This window comes from Talpa occidentalis, unplaced genomic scaffold, assembly GCF_014898055.3.
Source record: "Talpa occidentalis isolate TD23 unplaced genomic scaffold, MPIMG_talOcc4v2.1 talOcc4.4, whole genome shotgun sequence".
Classification (NCBI taxonomy): domain Eukaryota; kingdom Metazoa; phylum Chordata; class Mammalia; order Eulipotyphla; family Talpidae; genus Talpa; species Talpa occidentalis.
The window spans coordinates 76,653,607-76,675,745 of NW_023604295.1; the positions used below are offsets into that span (position 1 = coordinate 76,653,607).

The window sequence follows — 22,139 nt, forward strand, 5'->3', positions numbered from 1 at the left end:
GGGGGGTGCACAATTCAACATATAACTTAGCCTTTATTGCTCCCTGGAATAGTGTGGTTTTATCAACATTGTATAGTCTAGTCTCTCATTATTTATATTGTCTAATTTTTCTCTAAAAGATGTGCTATTCCTTTCTAATAAGAAAGATAATAAAAGGCAAAGGACTATGCTGGTGGACTGTGGGTGCTATGGTATTGGGAGAACCACAGTGGCCACACCTGAGGGAAGAAATCATATATTGTCCAAAAATAAAAATAAATAAACAAATTTTCCCCTATGCATTGTTCCATGGGAACAGGACCATGTTTTTGCACCTCCAAACTTGATGCTATACCTGGTGCATAATGGATGTTCCACACATGCTGACTATATTGAAATAAAATAAATGTATACATTAGTTTCTCCATAAAAGCTCAAGCAAAGTCTTTGTTCTTAGAGTCTTCCAAGTATACGTGTGACACATTTTCTCACAAATCTGGAAATCTAAACAAAAATACGCTGACATTCTAGGCTATTAAATGACTCTGGAATACACAGTGGTGCTATCCAACTTTTGTGATATGTAAACCATCAGCAAAATTAAAATACAGCACGTGGCAACCTGTCGTGTCTTGGAAGAAATTAAAACAGTGGGGTTATCCCCCAACCCCTGTGAACCAAACTGCCACATTTCACCTAATCGCCTGATTAGGTAGTGTTTGCAAAACGTTTAGAAGCAGATAAGTGTTACAGTAAGTGCTAAGTAGTATTAATTAATAATATCAGTAGATTGCATGGGAGGGTACTTATTGTAAATGTGAATTCCTGGGCACAATACTTGGAATCAGTGTTCAGTTTTACTTTAAAAATTGTTTTAAAATTTTGTAAACTTTCTGGTTTTCAAAAAGTAGTCTCATAATCTTTGCAATTTCTAACTTGACAAAACTTTAGAAATCATCTAACATAATATCACCAACCCCATCAGACCCAATACCTCTTTCCTTGTAATAAATATCTTGTCTCTCTTCATTAATATCTTGAAGCAAAACTCATGGCTAAGCTTTCTGCCTGTAAAACATTGCCACATGCAAACTCTTGAGCAGCTCAGAGGGAGTTGTCAGGTGCTTGCTCTATATGAAGTATCATTGCCACAAGATATAGTGGCAGGTGTGCTATGTGGGGGATGGGCAGCACTGCCATTAGAATCTTGCTTTTCTGAAATGGTGAGCCACGCCTATTTTTTTAAATTTTTTTAAAGGTGTTTTTTCTCCTAAAGATTTATTTATTTATTTATACAAGCACTGGGTACACTCAGAAGCGCTGCAGGGTGAGAGAATTCACCAGAGCCAGAGCGGGGAACAGAACAGGCAGACTGACAAAATACACTGCTGAGGGGAGCAGCGGACACAGCAGGAGAGGTCTGCACACCATGTGGGACCCTCGCCGGCAGCTGGGGATCAAACCGGTGCTGCAGAGGCTGTGAGCAGCTTCACAGCCCAGCACTCAACTTCTGCACCACCAGGGGAGGCCCTATTTTTTTTAATTTTTATTTAATATATATATATTACATCATTCTTCCTCCTTGCACATTGCATGCTTTCTCCTCTCAGGTGTAGTTCCTGTAAAATTCCCACCACCAATTCACCTGTGCACCATCACCATAGTCCCTTGTATAAGAAATGGATCAAGAAGATGTGGTGTATATTCACAGTGGAATGCTATTCAGCAATCAAAAAAAAAAAAAAACACTTCTCTTAAGTTTCAAACTAAAGAAATTACCACTGCCCTTCAATTTATCCTATAGTTGCATTCCTGAAAATTCAATGCACATGTATATTTAAACGATTCCAAAAAATCCTGTGTGTTTATTTGTAAAATAGATTTTTATTATTAATTTATTTTTTATTTTCTTACATTGTTCATTTCTGTACAATATTTGATTTCTCCCCTTTTGTGCATTCCCCATAATTCTCCTACCACCACATCACCTGGGACATCACCACAGTTCCTTGTGCTATTCCCTCGCCTGTTTTGACACCTCCCCTACCCCTCCCCTGCTGTGTGCCTCAGATCTATGCTCTGTCTACAAGTTTTGTTATTTCCTTGATACTTTGTTCAGTTTCCCTATATTCCCCTGTAGTGAGACCATCAGATATTTTTTTTTTACTTCTGACTTTAAAATAGTTAGATTTTATTTATTTTTTTAAAAATTTATTTATTTATGCATACAAGATCTGAGGCACAGGCCAGAGATGCAGGGGGTGAGAGGATTCACCAGAGACAGAGTGGGGAACAGAACAGGCAGATCTACTGAAATACACTGCTGAGGGGAGCAGCAGGAGAGACAGGAGAGTTCTGCCTCGCCATGTGGGTTGCTCCCTGGCCAGCTGGGGATCGAACTCATGCTGCAGAGGCTGCGGGTTGCTTCATAGTGCAGTGCTTAACCCCTTGCACCACCAGGGAGGCCCAAAATAGTTAGATTTTAGATTCAGATCATCACAACCAGAATTTTCATCTAAAGAATGTCGCATATTTTAAAATTTCATGGCAATGGCAACATCCCGAATAATTGACCTGCCCACCAAATCTTGGAAAGCAAAAAATTGCTCTAAACATATTTCATGTCATTTGAGCATAAAGTTCCAAAATGATCCTGTGGAGTGGCACTTATCCTATTGAGAGTCATTGATCTAATTCTCATCCTTATGTTAAAATAAGGATATTGTGCCCCACCCCCAAAATATCCCCAAGAATGACAGACCAAATCTTGGCTGAAGCAGGTAAGAACTTCAAGTTTAGACAGATAGACATTTCCATGTGCCAGCTTAAGATCCTTTCAGATGTACATTAATTTAATCTTCACATCAACACTAAGTGACTTTTTTTTTTTTTGAAGATGTATTTATTTACACAAGAACCGGGGCACAGGCCAGAAGCGCGGAAGGGTGAGAGGATTCACCAGAAACAGAGTGGGGGACAGAAAAGGCAGACTATGAAATACACTGCTGAGGGGAGCCACAGGTGAGACAGGAGAGGCCTGCCACGCCATGTGGGACCCTCACCAGCCGGCCGGGATCGAACTGGCTCTGCAGAGGCTGCGGGCAGCTCCACAGCGTGACGCTCAACCGCCTGCGCCACCAGGGGAGACCCCACTAAGTGACTTTATAATGATAGAGCCTTGTTTTAAACCACCCTTTCAGAATGACTATGTGACACAGTGCAAGCTACAGCCTGTGATTTAGGACTCCCAGGGACACAAAGGGAGCAATGCGTCCTTCCTGCATTGTGAGTCCCCAGGCCAGAGCAGTCTGCCATTCAGCACACTGACCTCCAGCTGAGTCTCCAGTCAGGGTTGTTTCTCACTTGGTCTCACCTCCTCCTTTCTTGTGTTTCCCGCAGACATTCGTGCCCAGGAGGAGGCTGCTTTGGGACCTTTTGGATCTTTCCGGGAGGGCGATCCCTGACCACTAGATGAGTCCCAGAAGCATCCACTAAGGCTTCCATAGCCCCTTCCAACAGTCGACCTTCACCGTAACCCCCCACCGTTCAGGATGAGTGGCCTCCTCACCTCCCTGGACCCCCGGCGGGTGCAATGGGGGGCTGCCTGGAACGCCATGCACTCCAGGATCCTGCGCACCAAACCAGTGGAGTCCATGCTGGAGGGAACGGGGGCCACCTCAGCACATGGCACCAAGCTTGCCCAGGTGCTCACCACTGTGGACCTCATCTCGCTTGGTGTTGGCAGCTGCGTGGGCACTGGGATGTACGTGGTCTCTGGCCTGGTGGCCAAAGAAATGGCAGGACCTGGTGTCATTGTGTCCTTCATCATAGCAGCCGTTGCATCCATATTGTCTGGTGAGTGTCTCGGTGCAGGGGAAGGTCTGAGGAAAGCCTGCTTGCTGGCCAACTGCTATTCATTCCACTCTTCTAGAATATTTATTGGTGCGATTTCTGAAGTGGCTAATAAGAGGTACTCTTTGTTCCCTTTTTGCCAAGGAATTCAGTTCTAGGTCTTGATTCAATTGTAATAACTTCCCCTTTTTTCTGTTTTTTTGATACAAATCATTATTCTGGCACCCAGCTATCTCCCAACTCCTCACCACCAGCCCCCTGACCCCATCATATCGCCATGGCTCTGTTCTTACTGTAACCCTCCCTTTCACTGTGGGAAGGTGGATATAGCTATGATATAAATAATAATAAAGGATAGGCAGAGTAGCAAATTACAAGTCAGTGAATCTCACATGATTGGGGTTTAATGAGCAAAAATTAGTACTATAATCTCCCAAGCACCTAGGAAATATGAAGCCATTGTAAGAACCCCAAAGTACCATTTGTCACAGCACTTTGACAGGTTGATATTCTACACAGGTAGCTCAGCTCAATCCTTGGCTCCCTTGAGAAAGAATTATAAAACTCATTTTTAAGTACCAGGACTTACATGTTGATAATTTATGAAATGCCTCTCCTATTCCCTTTCTCTCTTCCCACCTCTCCTATTGAATTGCAAACCACAGAATCTTCCTAGAATGCCATGGATAGGTCAATGGACAACTTGAAAAAGACAGAAAGAAAATATTCCTGCTTCCTGATGGTTATTTTGCAAGAGTGTAAAGTTTACTGAGCTATAGGGTAGCAGGTCATACTGTACAACTTACATAGTGGAGGTGAATGTCATAGTCCCTTCAAAATATTTCAGGAGAAGTAAGATTGCTAAGATATATACAGGGCATTCTGTGTACTAATACAGACCATCACAAGTTCTACACTCATATCACAGATGCAGCTTAAAGAGTCTTCATTTGTGTGGGATAAACAGTGAGCATGCAATGGCCTATATTTGTCATCTTTTTTATTTGATGAGGAAAATATTTCCAGACTGAGTTTGTTTCCCTCCTGCCTCAGTTTACTTTCCCTCTTGGCTTCACCACTCACTATATCCTCTCCCTGAAGTCATTCTCTGCATGAATTGCCTAATAATTTAGGTTCCTGCAGAATAGATGGGTTGTTTTTTCCTTATAGATGAAAATAAATTATTCACAGGGATGCATTCCGTAGATACTTGAAATTCCATTAACATGATTGCAATCATTTTCAAACTTCTTTGGCAAAGAGATTATTTGGGAGAAGATGCCAGATTCTTATCATCAATTTACATATCTGAAATTGATAGCATATAGAACAGTATAGCGTAGAAGGACAGAAGGCTGATGTGTGACCAGGGAGTCTCGCACAGGGCAGAGGGTGGATGGCTTAAGACTCCTGCCCAGTTAGTACAGGCTTCAGTCTCCTCTAGACCCATTCTATCATGGCCCAGCTCCTTCAAACCACTATCATTCCTGTGAGTGACTCACCCACATCTAAATTTTACGGCACTACATTATATTTTCCTGAGAACGAATCACCCATGTCTATCCTTCAGGTGCTACATTATATTTAGGAGCCCGCCTCCCTCCCGCGATGCTCATGAGTGCTGTGGTGTAGACTTTTCTGTGGTTGTGATGCATGGCCCAAGATCGGCCTGCTCACATCAGCTATCAAGAGCCCCAATTACATACCCCTCTTTCTAACTTTGCATTCAATGAGGTCATAAGTTGAAATCAGTTGTGGTGGGAGTACTTACACCAGAGAAATTGGCAAATGCTACAAATCAGTTTGTTTTCACAGAGTCAGTTGTTAAACATTGACCAGTTGTTAAACATTGACACTACTGGTCCAGTTCCATCAAGGCCCTGGGAATGCCCAGCGCCCTCAGCAAGCACCCAAAGAACACCATACTTTGCCTCAGTCAAGGAGCCGCCCTTCACATCGGGCCACCTCCCCGGCAATCCTGGTGCTCTGTCACCGGTTCATCTTCCTGCTGAGTCCAGCAGAGTACTCCTCAGCATTCAGTCAGTGCTGGGACCAAAATAACTCATGTCAAAGTTTAGCATATTTATAGCAGGTTTTACCAACCAGACCTGTCATTCTCCGATCCTTTGTCACTGAAGAAGTCCCCCTCCACTGATTTGTCCCTACTCCCACATCACCAGCCCCATGTTGCTTCTCCCTTAACCAAACTTCCCACTGCTTCTCCATATCAAATACCCCTCTGTCTTCAGGGCTTTTCTCTGAAAGCTGGGTATTTTGGCTTTTATTTCTTTTTTTTAAAAAGATTTATTTATTTTTATACAAGAACCGGGGTACCAGCCAGATGCGCAAGAGGGTGAGAGGATTCAACAGAGACAGAGCGGGGAACAGAACCGGCAGACTGACTGAAATACCCTGCTGAGGGGAGCAGTGGGCAAGACAGGAGAGGTCTGCTTCGCCATGTGGGATTCTCGCCAGCTGGCCGGGATCGAACCCGCGCTGCAGAGGCTTCACAGCGCGGCACTCAACCACCTGCGCCACCAGGGAGGCTCTTTATTTCTTTTTTTAACTTATTATTTTCTATTGAAATAATACTACATTATAATATTATATAAATTCCAGATGTGCATCACAGAGAGTCAGTTTCTGCATATACTACATTAAGTTCACCATATAACTGACCCTTTAGATCCAACTTATGCCCTTCCTCCTTCCTTTCTGGTAACTACCAATGACTCTTTTTTTATTTAGTTCATTCATTTGTTTTATATCTCTGTATAGATATAAAAGAACCATGTATCAAAAAGTCCAAAGATGACTTCTAAGTATCCGCACGAAAAATACAAAAGCACTAATTCGAAGGGATATACGCACTGCCATGTTTACTGCAGTTCACTCATATATGAGTGAAATTACGTATTTGTCTCTCCTTTCTGACTTATTTCACTAAGACATAAGACCTTCTAGGTCCATCCATATGCTCTCATGGTTGTTACAAATGGCAGGATAATGATGATTTTTTTTATAGCTGTGTGTGTGTGTGTGTCATATCTTCTTTATCCACTCATTTTCCGGTTGGCATTTAGACTGTTTCCAGCTCTTCACTATTGCAAATAATGCTGCAGTAAACATGGCAGTGCGTATATCCCTTCGAATTAGTGCTTTTGTATTTTTCGTGCGGATACTTAGAAGTCATCTTTGGACTTTTTGATACATGGTTCTTTTTTCCTTTCACCTTAACTAAAACCTGGCTCAGCCTTGAGGATGCCGCTGCCCCACCGGCATTCCCACACTCCATGCCCACCCCCAAGACCAGGAGGATCTGCACCTCTCTCCCCTTTCCAGACCCCTGTTCTCCCATCATAATGTCAAAGCCCCTTGACTGGCTGCCGTGTGAGTCTTAGAAAGTTGCTGAACCTCTTAAACCTCTTGATGTTTTATTTTCCTTGCCTGCAAAATGGGATAATAACAGTGCTTAATAGACAGAGTTGTTATGATGAGTTTATGTGAAAATATATGCCAAGCTCTTGGCACAATGCCTGTCATGGCAAGCCTCCATTAACATTCATCATCCTGATGCTTACCAATATTTTGATCTCCTGAGAGGTCTCCCTCTCAGTAGTCCTCTCCAGCCCAGGCAATTTGAACATCCAGGTGGATAAGCCCATTCACCAGCCCCCCTCAGCCAAAACTCAACATTGTTATGCCCACAACCCTCACTCCACAACCCTCATGCCACATCAACCATCATTCTGTGGCCACACCCTGTTCCCTGCAACTACCTCAAGAACCTCAAAGGAAACCCATTCTGACCATATAGCTCATCCCTTCACTCCCGCTAGAGTTGCTCCTAAACCTCATTAAGAAAAATAGATGAATGGGCCTCCCCGGTGGCGCAGCAGTTGAGCGCTGGGTTGCAAAGCTGCCCGCAGCCTCTGTAGTGCCGGTTCGATCCCCGGCTGCTCCCCGCCACCGGAGGAGGGTCCCACATGGCGCGCAGACCTCTCCTGCCGCCCGCTGCTCCCCTCAGCAGTGTACTTCGGTCCTTCTGCCTGCTCTGCTCCTCGCTCTGGCTCTGGTGAATTCTCTCACCCTCCCGCGCTTCTGACTGTACCCGGTGCTTGTATAAATAATAAATAAATAAATCTTTAAAAAAGAAAAATAGATGACTGGGTTAAGAAGATGTGGTACATATACACAATGGAATATTACTCGGCAATCAAAAAAGATAAACACATGCCATTTGCAGCAACATGGATGGAGATTTAAGGGATCATGCTCAGTGAAATAAGCCAGGAAGAAAAAGAAAAATACCAGATGGTCTCATTTATAGGAGGAATGTAGGGGATCTAAATAAGGGATCAGAAAAAAAAATAACTGTAATAAAGCAAAAATCAAAATCAACAGACAATTATAAACCAGAGACATTCTGCAGGGGCGGGGAAGAAGGGAATAGGATCAAAACAAGGGTGGGAAGAGCACAAAGGCCCAAGGTGATAGATCACTGATGACTGGGTGGTGGGAATTTCATGGGGACTATAACCGAGGTGAAAATGCATACACTGTACAAAAATGAAAAATGATGTAAAAATATTTAAAATAAAATAAAAGAATTCCCCCAGCTTCTTTTGCTCCCTTGTGCATTATCCAGCCTATAAAACTACCCAGAAAAATTCATCCCACAATCTCTGTCTTCCCAAGTCCACATCTGGATGACAAGAGATCTTGGGAAAGGTCACTCAAGCTCAGGAGGAGCACATCACAGATTTGTCTCCAGTCTCCCTCAGCTGGGCCCACAATTTTTTTCACTTGCCCATTGTCAAATCTGCTCAATGATTTTTCTATACTTTCATGGTTTTCTTCAAGCCTCACTCTAATCATATCTCTTCACATTGAGCTTGAAGATCTCTGCCATGAGATCCTTAAATATTCTACCACCAAATATGTGTCTGTACCCTCACCACACTTGTCACCTTACTTCCAATTTCAGGAGTAGGACTGCTAAGGTATAGGGCTTTCTGTGTAGTAATGTGTACCATCACAAGAAGAGTTCTATATTCATATCATATATCCAGCTTAAATAGTTGTCATGCATGTGGGATGTACAGAAAATGAAAGTACCCTGATTTGTATTTAACATCCTTTTTAATTTGATGAGACAACTAAACTTGAATCATCGAGTTAAATATAATCCTTGATCCCTTAAGCCTCTCCCTGTACACCCTCAATAATCCACCCAGTTGTATTTTCAGTCTCTCCATCTCAAAACTGGCTTCTTCTCCTAGTCAAGTCTCTCCCATCTGAAAAAATAATTCCTTCTAGGCCCACACCTTCTCTAGACATTTCCAGTGTATCTCCACTCCTTCTCATTCAAATTTCTCAACAATGCCCATCAATGCCTCAACCTTCAACTCATTCTTCAACCCACTGTTTTCTGACATCTGTACCTACCACATATGATGTAAGAATTATATAAAATAAAATATTAAAAAAGTATGTTGAATTGAGCTGTGTCTTGAACATACAATGGGAGATGTTTGGCAGGGCATAGGGAGCATGGAGGAGATGTAGATGGATTCTTTTTACCAAGTCTTGTAGATGTTTTTCAGCACTTATCTTATGGGGATTCTCTGTTGTATGTGACAAAGTCATACCATTCCACTTCAAACATTTTATATTGTCTTGATTGTGGTGTGACCACATAGTCCTTATTCTTTTCGTACCTATCTGATCATTTCTTCTCTATCTTCATCATGGCTTCCACTTGTTCCTAAATATTCACCACTCTACACTTTCTCCAAGGTGTCCTCTTATTGTTTCAATTTTCATCAATATCCTGATGCTCATCAATATCCATATTCATGTCTCCACCATCTACATCTCCTTCATGCTCACTATGCCCTGCCAAACATCTCCCATTGCATGTTCAAGACACACCTCAATTCAACATACTTTTTTAATATTTTATTTTATATAATTCTTACATCATTTTTCATTTTTGTACAATGTATGCATTTTCACTTTGGTTATATTCCCCATACAATTGCACCCCCCCCCTTATTTTGACCCTATTCTTAATGCATTCCCTTCCTCCCAACCTGGTTCCTCTTTCTGCATTCTCACTCTCTTTCAGCCACTCCAGGGGACTCTCTGATAATATCTTTTCTGCCTCATCTTTCACATTCAGTCATGAGTCCCACCAGCTTTGACTTTTAAATGGTTCTCAAATTAATCCCCCTCTCTGTCTTCCCTGCCCTGAACTGTATTCATCAGAACCCTCTATTAAAGCCACAGTGGCAATACAACCAACAGGGAACATATTGGTGCAATGGTTGGATCCAGAGCTTGATATTGCTCCATGTTTTCCCTCTTCAACTATTTTGTCTCCTTCTTTTGTGTACTGACTTCATCTTTAGGACAGCTATTTTTCATCTTTACAGCTCACAATTCAAAGAAAAGAAATCTTCCCCCAGTGTCCACATATCAAAAATCACTGAACGATTCTCATTGACTTTCCTTTGGTCATGCATGCACCTTTATGTTGCTGAACAAGACAAACAAAGTTAATACTTTTGCTGAGAGATGCCATGCCAAACTGGACACAACTGATTGCCCATTTAAGATTCATGGTTAGGGGGCTCCCTCGTGGTGCAAGTGGTTAAGCACCGCACTATGAAGCAATCTGCAGCCTCTGCAGCATGAGTTCAATCCCCAGGCAGCCAGGGAGCTACCCACATGGCGAAGAAGACTTCTCCTGTCTCGCCCATCTGCTGCTCCCCTCAGCAGTGTATTTCGGTCAATCTGCCTGTTCTGTTCCCCACTCTGTCTCTGGTGAATCCTCTCACCCGCCCCACCCTGCATCTCTGGCCTGTACCCCAGCTCTTGTATGCATAAATAAATAAATCTTTAAAAAAAATTCATGGTTATAAATTCGAAGGTGAATCCAGTCTCCACAGTCTGCATTTATCTCCAATAATAATCACTGCTTTGTTGCAAGAGTAGAATAAAAGAAAAATTGTGAAAAAATGTGAAATTGTGAAAAAAATTCACTAGGTTTAGCTTTTTTTAGGCAATGAGAGTAAAAGGGAAGGGGTTAGGAGTATTTGCCAAAAGAGAGGAAATAGCACAGGACCATGTGATATAACTTGGATATGGAAGAAAGTGAGAATATGAAGGTAATGGTGATTCATGAGACGTGTATGATAGATGGAGAATGGTGCTGTCTATTAGTTCAGGAAATCGTTGGAATGAAAATATTGAGAAAATGAGCTTGGAGGATAAGAAGTGTGTCTTGAACATACAGAGGGAGATGTTTGGCAGGGAGTGGGGAGGAAGGAGGAGATGTATCTGGTGGAGACATGAATATGGATATTGATGAGCATCAGGATAAGAAGTAACAATCGAAGAGCAGGGCATTTGAAATTAAGATTGCAGAAGTGTACAGTGATCCTTAATGTTAAGTTTAGACTTGAAACTGGCAGACTGCTGTGAGACTCTGGCTGGTTTCCATAACCTCTCTGAGCCTCAGTTTCTCCTCTCTGAAAACTGTCATATTAGTGCCCACTTCATGATCCTGTGAGGACTAAATGAGAGGCCTGCAAAAGGCCTGGGACAATCCTGCACACATAGTGCTAAATGAGTGATTAATGTTATTTGGTGTCAAGCCTTGCATTAAACACATGTCATGCACTAACATACTTAAAACACATGAAGTCTCTTCAACTTTACATGTGAGGAAATTGAAATTTAAATAATAGAATCTAGATTCAAATTTGTTAGGCTGGCAGTGTCTTTCAACCCTGACTATAAATTTAAATCCCTTTGGGAAATTTTTTTCTGAATAATGGATTTGGGGACAGGGAAAATCGGTTTTACTGAGTTATAATTACATACAGTAGAACTCAACCTTGACAATAAACAATTCTTTGAGTTTTGACCAGCACATGCTGTATAATCTCTAGCACAGTGAAGATAAGGGAGAGTCGCAGCACACCCAAATAATTCCTTCATGCTACTGCTTTGTAGTTTTCCCTCCTCCCACTCCCACTCCCTGGAAATCATTCATCTGTTTTCTGACCCTATATGTTTGCCTATTCCAGAATGTCATGTCAATGGAATCATTCAGTATGTAAGCTTTTGAATTCTGTTGCTTTCCGGGAGTATGTTGCATTCAAGATACTTCATGTTGTGTGTATCGGTAATTCACTCCATTTTACAGCTGAGTAGTATCCCATCCTACCAATTTGTTTATCCACTTGCTCACTGAAGGACAACTGGGTTATTTCCAGTCTAGGGCTTCTAGGAATAAAAGCATTGTAAATAATACAGATATGCCAGTTAGGGTGTGAACACAAGTTGACATTTCTCTGGAGTAAATAGCTAGAAGTGTAATTGATGGTTTGTATGGTAAGTGGGTGTTTAAATTTGTGATAAATTTCCAAGGATTTCTCCAAAATGACTGTACTATTCTTCATTCTCACCAGCTATCTGTGAGAATTCCAGGTGTTCTGGAATTGCTAACACGAAGAATTATCAGGTTTTTTTCCTTTCTGTGTGGTTGTGGTGGATTTGTTTGTCATTTTTAAAGATATATAGGGCCTCCCCAGTGGTGCAGGGGGTTGAGAGCAGCACTGTGAAGCTGTCCACAGCTTCTGCAGCAAGTGTTCAATTCCCAGACAGCCAAGGAGATACCCACATGGTGCAGCAGACCTCTCCTGTCTCACCCATTGCTCTGTCTGCCTGTTCTGATCCCCGCTCTGTCTCTGGTGAATCCTCTCACCCTTCCACACCTCTGGCCTGTACCCCAGTTCTTGTATAAATAAATAAATCTTTAATAAAAAAATCATTTAAAAAATTAAAAAAGAAAAGGTATATAGTAAAATTTCAATTGGTTTTAGTTTGCACTTCCCTAACTACTAATATTTTGACATATTTTTATGTTCTCAGTTGCCGTCTTTTATTTTCTTAGAAGTGTCTGTACAAATCTTTTGTTCATTTTTTTAATTGGGTGCTTAATTTTCTTATTGATAAATTTTAAGAGTTCTTTATATATTCTGGATTTGAGTACTTTGTTATATGTGTTTTTTTTTTTTAAGAGGCATGAATTTTTATTTATTTATTTATTTGTTTGTTTGTTTATATATGCACTGGGTACAGTCAGAAGCGCGGGAGGGTGAGAGAATTCACCAGAGCCAGAGCGGGGAGCAGAGCAGGCAGAGGGACCGAAGTACACTGCTGAGGGGAGCAGCGGGCGGCGCCATGTGGGACCCTCCTCTGGTGGCCGGGGAGCAGCCGGGGATCGAACCGGCGCCGCAGAGGCCGCAGAGGCTTCGCAACCCAGCGCTCAACCGCTGCGCCACCGGGGAGGCCCTGTTGGATGTGTTTTTTTGCAAATATTTTCTTGCAGTTTGTGTCTCATTTTTTAATTTCTGTTTATTTCTTTTTTAGAAGTAATGATATTCAGTCTGCATCCCCAGAGATTCTAAATCGACTAGACTGGGGTAGCATCCAGGAACTGTAGTTTTTTTAAGTTCCTCCGGGAATTCTAATGTGCAGACAAAATTAAGAACTGTTCTGTCCTAAGGACAGAATTTACCATCTGATGCAGCCATGACCTACAAACAGTGAAAATGTATGTTAACATTGAAACTGTTTGACCAACAGCTTCTTAAGAGATTTTCATGGCTTTGTGACATCATCCCTTTGGTGATGTAAACCAACTTATAATATCAAATAAATATGACAGGAAAAGAGTCAATTTACAAGACCCAAAGTTACAATAACTTCCCAAACTCCTCCTACTCGCCCTTTCCCAACACTGTAACTCCCCACAGCCCTATCACAGGTGAAGGGAAACTTATCAGAGGAAGCAGCTTGTGCTGTAACCTATAGCCTTTGTCTAAAAGACCTTTAATATCCCAACAGGCTTCAACCAGACCCAGGCACATACCAAAACCTAAAATTTTAAAAAATCCTTCTGTGTATACCAGATTAAACAAACCAGATATGGAAATAGTTTTTCTTCCTGGTTCTCATTCTCAGCCTAGTTGAGAATGACAGGGATAGAGGCAGGGTGGTTTACAGAAGTTAATTCAGTTGGCTTGGGATGAAACACAAAGCCAAGGTCACCATGTCAGCGATGTCTGGCCCTTCCAAGTCCAAAATGGATCCTATGAACTTGAGTGGGGAAGGATGGCCAGTTTGACTTTTTTCCTAAGTTTATTTCCAGTTCTCTTTTAACATTGTTAAAATTGGACCTCAGACATATTATAGGTCTAAATGATTCCTAAGCTCGCGCACTTTCTACAGCAAGCCTTCAAGCTCATATCTCAAATGATTTGGATAAGCGTTAAATAAAAATATGCACATACCACATCCATCTGCTGCCTGGTGCATAATACCAGCAATTTTTACCATCTTCTTATAAAAGATAATTGGCAGAAATCTAATAAGAAATGATCAGTAACGATGTATTGGTTTTCCAATGTATACTAGTCTTGAGGCAGTTCCAAAGATAAATAAGAAATTGTTTCTACCCTTAAAAACCATTTGCTTATTGATGGAGATGAGTATCAAACCTGATAAGTAACTATGACAATAATAGTAGTAATGATGGTAATTTAGCAACAGCAGTTACTATTTATTGAGCACTTACTGTGTACCAAGAATTCTAAGTGTTAACACATTATTTGACTTAGTCTTCACAACAATCTTATGTGGAAACCAGATGAGAATAAAAGGCTTCTGAAGTTTGGAAACTTACTAAATGCTCCCAATTAAGAAATGACAGAGTAAGGAATAGAGTAAAAGCACCCTTCCTCCACAGTCCACTCCTTAATCACTCTGATATTCTGCTATTGTATGAGCAGATTAGGATTAGGTTCAATACATACAACAAAAAACTTACAATGAGAGATAAATTTGCTTCTCTGTGTGTAAAAGAAATCTGGAGGGAGGCTGATATTGTGACTCTGCAGTTACTGGGACTCCATTTCCTCAATCTGGCTGCTCTATCACCCCAACACTTGGCTTCCATCCTTAAGGGAACTTCAAAATCCAAGATGGCTGCTGTTGCTCCAGTCAGTATGTCTGAGTCCCAAAAGGCAGCAAAGAGAACAGAACAGTGACGCAGCTCATTTCCCACATTTCTTTTTTTCTTTTAAGAAACTTTCTCATAAGTCCGTTTCCTACAGCTTCCACTGACACTGACTAAACCCTGGACCGTTGGCCACAGCAAGTATGGCTGAGAAATGGAGTCTTCAGACTGGCTATATTTCCCTGAGGGGCTCAGTTGATGGGAAAGAAAATAAAAGCTGACTGTCATTGCCACAAATATAATATCTGTGTGATCCCAATGCCTGCTAGTTTCCTGAGATAAATTTGCTCTGAAATATTTAAGTAAAATGGTTCTGATTCCCAATAATGTATAACTGGAAAATCTACCCCCCCACACACACCACCCCCACCACCATTCCAATAAACCTAAGAGGTTTGAGGCCTACCTTTTCCTAGGTCTTCTCACTCTCAATCTCTGCTTCCATGGAGTCTCTGTCTCCACACTGAGTTTCACTTGCTTCTGCCTCTTTTCTTTATCTCATTGTCCAACCAGATGCCACCCTAACCCTGCCTCTCTCCCAAGTACAGCAAGGCTAAGTTGTATGTACAGTGGGTCAGAGAAATTTTGGGCTAGACCCAGAAGATCTGAGGAAGTCCCTCCCAGCAAACAGCAGCAATTGAATAAATGACACTGCAATTCTCCCTGCACTTAGAGAATGTCCACCAACCCTCTCTTCTTGGTTCCAACTCTAGTCTCCTTGATGAGCAGCCTTTTTCCTACAACCTCCTACTCCCTGGCTTGCTCAATGTCAACCCCTGAGCCCCTTGTGCATGGAGTATCTGGAGCAGTTTACTTACTCTATCTCCCTACAAGTTTATCCTGTTTGTTCTGCCAAGACTATAATCTCCTAACCAAAAATGATCAAGATAATTCACTAGACAATGTGAGTTCTTAAAGGAGGGGCTGAACCAAGTCAGAAAGGCAAGACATCAGGCTGTCAGCACTGAGAAGTCAGTGACATGATTATATCTGTAATTTACTGACATGGTAAGGAGAGAGCGGAGGTGGAGAAAATGGCTACGTGCATTTGTCTAGAACAGGCAAAAGATCATGAGGCCTTTCGTGCTGACTGTGGATGTTGAAAGGAAGCTTAAGATGGAGAAGATTTGGAATGTGGGTGGATGAGAGAGAAGGATAAATGATTTTTCTAGCCAAGAAAAGATGCACAATAAATGAAAATGTTTTTAAAATAATGTAATTAGAATAATGGATTGACAATGCAGTTTGACTCCCAGAAAATGAAAGTGAAAAAAAAAAAGAAATTTTGAAGAAAGATGATCGATCACCACAGAACACCAGGAGGGATAGTAAACTAATCTCTGAATGCAGAATATTACACGAGGTATTGTCATGTCTCAACTCCTTTCCATCCCCGCTAACCCAGGGAAGGGAGGGGTGATTTTAGTTTTGCCCTCAGATGAGGAGCCAGAGGGCCAGAGGTTCAAGAAACTTCCTGAGAGTCAGGCAGATATTTAGTGGCAGAACCAGAACTCAAACCTAAGACACCAAACTTCTAGCACTTCCAATTTAGCAAGTTGCCTCTGAAATCTTTGAAGACAAGCCATCTTCTAGTTCTATGTGGATTAATAAGTTGCAGCTGATGAGAGGGTTCAATAGCAAGAAAGGGCTTACACTCTGAGCAGTATTCTTCTCAGCACTCCTAGCCTACGGGTCATCACTAGAGCTTAGCATCTGTATTTCCTGCCAACCTCATTTGCTCTGTAGCATCTTCTGATACGTCATCAGGGGAGCCCATGGTTAACAGGATCCCTAGGGAGGTGGTAAAGGGAGCAGAACGCTGTGGGGCTCTGGCAAGGCTCCTTGCCAGCCTCCTCCCTGCGCTGGTTCTGTGGACCCTCACAAAGCTCTGTTTCCCATTCCAGTATTCTACTCAGGTTGGCTTTTGCGTGACCAAGGAAGATTTCTAAAGATTTAGTCTATTTAGACAGATCAGTGTGTTCCCTAGTTTTGTTTTTCAAAACAAACCACTTTCATCTTCTCAAATTGAAGCCAGATTTCAGAGGTGGATGCCAGGAGGGTTGCATCTTTTGTAGGCCATTCTCAGTGACCTACCATCATCATTCCTCCCACAAACCTGCATTTATTTGCTCCTTCAAACGTATATAAATACTGCTCTCAACCATACTGGTGGGGGAGATATTGGGGGCGGGGGCTTTGGAGGAGAGACAAAAGCATTGAGAGAGCAGGGGAGAAATGCAAAGATGAACAAATGCATGCCAACTGCCAAGTCTCTAGGAGACTTGCTCTCCCAAATACTGTCCTCATGCACATCCTTGTATCAAAAGCTCAATGAGAGCAGCTACCCCAGATTTGTAAAGTCTTAAGGCATAATTTGGTATGCACTGAGTAAATGTTAACTACTACTATTATTATTGTTTTTACTATTATTAGGGAAATACTGTGCCCCAGACACTGTGCATGCCTTACCTCATTTCATTCTCAACCTCCCCGCTGGGTAGATTAGTGTTCCCTCTCTGTGGTTCATCATAATAGCTAAACCACTAAGGGTTTAGGATGGACCTGGCACTAGCTGAACATCATTTCCATAATCTTTCCAAAAATCCTTTTTAAAAGTGGCATTACTGGGGCCTCCCCGGTGGCGCAGTGGTTGAGCGCTGGGTTGCGAAGCTGCCCGCAGCCTCTGCAGCGCCGGTTCACTCCCCGGCTGCTCCCCCGCTGCTCCCCTGCCACCACCACCAGAGGAGGGTCCCACATGGCGCACAGACCTCTCCTGCCGCCCGCTGCTCCCCTCAGCAGTGTACTTCGGTCCTTCTGCCTGCTCTGCTCCCCGCTCTGGCTCTGGTGAATTCTCTCACCCTCCCGCGCTTCTCGCTGTACCCAGTGCTTGTATAAATAAATAAAAATAAATCTTAAAAAACAAACAAATGAATAAATAAATAAATAAATAAAAGTGGCATTACTAAGTGAACTAAGTCAGAAGGAAACAATAAGTATGTGATGATTTCACTTATATGTGGAATACGGTAAAACCAAAGGGTCAGACAAAGACAGACCTTGAAAGCTGACCTTAGATAAGCATCCAGGAAGGGAAGGGCCAAAACAGTGGGGGAAGTGCACAAAGGACTATGGTGATGGACGATGGGGGTTTTGGTAGTGGGAGAACTACGGTAACCACCCCTAAGGAGAGAAATCATAAATTGTCCAAAAATTAACAATGATGTAAGAAAAAAAGGACTGCCTTTAAAAAATGTTCAAATAAAAAGTGGCATTATTATACTCATTTTCCAGATAACAAAACTGAGGCTCAGAGAGATTGGGTAATTTATCCACAGCTACAGGTGGTTAGGGGCAAGAGAGTGAAACTAAATTCAATCTGTCTGACTAGAGATCTCCAAGCTGCTTCAAGCAGACAGTTCCCCAAATTTATTTATTTTTTTTTTAAGATATATTTATTTATTGATAGAAGCACTGGGTACAGTCAGAAGCGCGGGAGGGTGAGAGAATTCACCAGAGCCAGAGCGGGGAGCAGAGCAGGCAGAAGGACCGAAGCACACTGCTGAGGGGAGCAGCGGGCAGCAGGAGAGGTCTGCGCGCCATGTGGGACCCTGGCCGGTGGCCGGGAATCGAACCGGCACTGCAGAGGCTGCCAGCAGTTTCGCAGCCCAGCACTCAACCACTGTGCCACCAGGGGATGCCCCGTTCCCCAAATTTAAAACTCAATAAAATAAATCAAGTGAATCAAGGAAACCCTCACGCTTATTGGGGTTTCAGAAGAGCCTGCAGCTCACCCTCTTACACTGATTAGGAGAGCACTTTCTTAGATCAGAACTTTTTAACCCAGGTCATGAAAATGACTTCTAAGTTCAGAGTCTTTTGTTACCTGTCAGCAATGAGAGGGTGTTGTGAAGTGCCTATCACTCTTCTCTCTAGGCTGGGTTGACAGCCCTGTAAGAATGATGTCAGTTTCCAGTTTAGAGAAAGTGAGAATCTTTGCGTGGAAATTTGCAAGTTTCTCAAATTGCTGATTGTAAAAATAACTTTCTTCCAGAAAATTCAGATGATCTGGGCTTCTTTTCCATCTTCTACAGCACCTGTAGAGTGGACAGGGCACCCTGAGAGCAGGTTGTGCTGCTGTGGGAGGACTGGTCACCTGTCCTGCGCTCCGCATGGCAGGGTGCTGTGGGACACAGCGGGAGGACCTCTGGGTCAAAGAGTGTGAGGTTGATGTGAAAAAACAGGACAGGCACACATGAAATAATCATAAGCACTGCCAGGAACAGGGTCTGAGTCAGAGCTCAGGACAGTGGAGATCTAGTTCCAACTTTGTCCTTCACCAGCTCAGGACCCTCGGCAAGTCATTCATTCACATCTCTCAAATTCAATTGCCTTTTCTGAAAAATGAAGAGTTTGAATTAGATTGCTTGTATGGGTTAGGATGAAGAAGAACCCAGGGAGTGAAAGATACATAAAGATAGGTCCAATGTCCCAACTCCCTACATGCGAGGTGCGCACGCATGTGCGCGCGCACACACACACGCACACACACAGACCCCAAACCCATGCTACATCTAGGAGGCAAATGCAATTTGTCCCTGTAGCTGATCCATGTTGCTTAAAAACCCTGCTCTTTTATTTATGTGTGACTTGGAAAATGTACTTCATCTAGAATACCCCAAACAAGTTTCCAAAAATTACAGATGTGCCAAGGTATTGAGCCCCCACCCTCAGGGCAGCTAGGATGGTGCACCAGGCAGATATTTCTGGGCGCAACCTTCCCTTTTACATATAATCATATAAATACAGTCATACAAATATCATTTTTTAGGTGTGTCTGACAAGGAGAAAAGGTTGGGAAGTCCTGATAAGTCCTATTTAGATCTTGGAGTCATCATGTGTAAAAGGAAATAATAATATTCTCTACATCATAAACGTCTTGAGAAGATTAAAATCTTGTATGTAAAGTGACTTATGTACAAGTATAGCTGGTGCACATAGTAAATGTTCAGTAATGTTTGTTGTTGTTATTATCTCTGCTACTGACCAAGTGCCCAACTTAACAAGACTACATTTGATCTGAATGCCAATGAGCAGTCCCTGGTTCAGATTTCAAAGCCCCTCTTGTGCACACCTGGCAAAAGACCCAGCAGCAAAAGACCCTCTCTCCAGACGTACCTTGTGTAGAGATTACTCTGGACTCTGCAGGTTCTTGCCCCCATGGAATTCCCATCTCTAAGGGACAGCCCCCTATAATATGTCTGTGTTTCAAAGCAGACAAATAAGCAGAGCCTTAGAAAATAAATAAATAAATATATAATAATTTAAATTGTGATAAGTGCTCTAAGGAAATTAAACAGGGTATCGTGACAAAAGTGAAGAAGTGATTATGTTAGCAACCTCAACCCTGTGCTGACATGGGAGCTGGGTATGAGTAAGGCACGATGGCCAGGCAATAGGTGCCTGCGATGCTGACAGCATCCCATGAAGAGGGGCCACGCTGCCCTCCAGCCTCACCCTCGCAGCGGGATCCTCGTAGCTCTCCCACTTCCAAAGCACCCATAAGTCCTCCACCATAGCCTGTTGTCACACATAAACTTGTAAACACACACATAAAAAACTTAGATCCTACCAACTCTCTGGCCACAGCCCCAGAGAGTGGTTATACAATTCAGTGGGAAAATGCACACAGATCACTTGGCCCAGGGCCTGACACGCAGTCAGAGCATGATGAATGGCAACTCAAGTTTCACTGCAAGTGGCCTTAAGCATGGCACCCAATCCACTGGACCTCTGGCTAACCTGAGGTCACCTACCTAACAATGTCAGAAGCAGAGAAAAGGGCACTTCCAGCCTCCTGCCACCTTGGAAACACAGAAAGACCAAAATGGGTTCAACGAACCCACTTTCATGGTCTTCCGTTGGAGGCCACCACATGAGTATTATAATTAGTGTCATCATCAATACCATCCTCCTCATCATCTGGTGAAGCAAGCAAGTCAAATAGTGTATACTAATGATGACAATCAACAAGCACACCACCAGGCAATATAATGCTTAAATTATCACATGGAAACTGTACCTCCCATAACCTCCAGAAAGGTGGAGACCAGACAGAGAGTCTGGTCCCATTTAATCAGCATGTTATTGAACTTCTTCACCTGTTTCAGTGGTAACTTTGCTGACTATGAGGACAGCCTTTCTTTCCTGTTTCTACGTGGACACAGTGGGGCTGCGGCTGGGGAGCTGGGAGCGCTCTGCTCCAGATCCAGCTCTAACTGGAGGCCTGTCAAGCTCCGTAACTAATGGTGTGGCACACACCCTGATTGAAGACACTGCCTGTCCCTAAATACAGGCTCCTCCTGTCCCCCTGGAGCCTGCTTTGGCAGAAAAATTATAAGTCTCGTCCAAGACACAAAGAAACGTAGGCATTCCCAGACAAATTGCTTTTCTTCCAGACGCATTTGTAAAAATTGCCTCGACTTTGCTGACAGGTGACGGAGTGGCCAAGGCTGCTCAGGTGAAGAGACAGAAGCAAGGAGGTGGGAGGAAGGGAGATGACACCCTGGAAAACAAACCCACAATTTTCTTGGCTAACCAAGAACATTAGGAAAAGAATATCAGTGCAGCATCGCAGGATCCCAACACTCTGAGGAGGCAAAATAGATGTTTCTCAGAACACAGCGACCAGCTTGTGAAGGGAGATGGCTAGGATGGGGAAACTCCATTAGCCGCCATCTGGAATCCAATGTCACAGAGAAAAGGAATGTTTCCAAGAGAATTCACACTCTATTTCTCTCTGAGGCCCTGTGATTTCTCCTTCTACCCCTCACATGTATATAAACAGCAGTAGTATTCACAGCAAAATATGCAACATATCTAGCCCTTCCGTGAATGTATATATAAACAGAGATGTTTTAAGAAAAGTAAGAAAGTGAAACAGATGTGGGTAACAAACATCTTAGCACAAGGCCATCTTTGGTGAGGACCTTCTGAAAGACATGTTTGGGGCCGGATTGGCATGTTGAACTGAGTCCTGGGTCTGGGAGATGGCAGATAATTGGCACTTGGGAGGAGCTGACCTCATGAATGAGGATTCACTGACCTCATCCATTCGCCAGATCAGCCAACCCCAAACCTTCTACCTCCCCAGTAGGCAGGATCAAAGACACAGTATGTTCACAACAACTAATCAAGCCCAGTGTCCACTACTGGTGGC

At 42.8% G+C, this 22,139-nt stretch overlaps 1 protein-coding gene across 4 annotated transcripts in view; it reads left to right on the forward strand.

Moving 5' to 3' along the window:
- The window catches only part of SLC7A14 (solute carrier family 7 member 14), an 89,125-nt gene that overhangs the window by 34,098 nt on the left and 32,888 nt on the right, over positions 1-22,139 (forward strand). For all 4 annotated transcript variants that reach the window (XM_054700712.1, XM_037525710.2, XM_054700713.1 and 1 more), the window contains one exon: positions 3,379-3,834. In XM_054700712.1, the coding sequence (XP_054556687.1) occupies positions 3,531-3,834 (304 nt within the window). In that variant the 5' untranslated portion in view covers positions 3,379-3,530. The remainder of the gene's footprint in view (positions 1-3,378; positions 3,835-22,139) is intronic.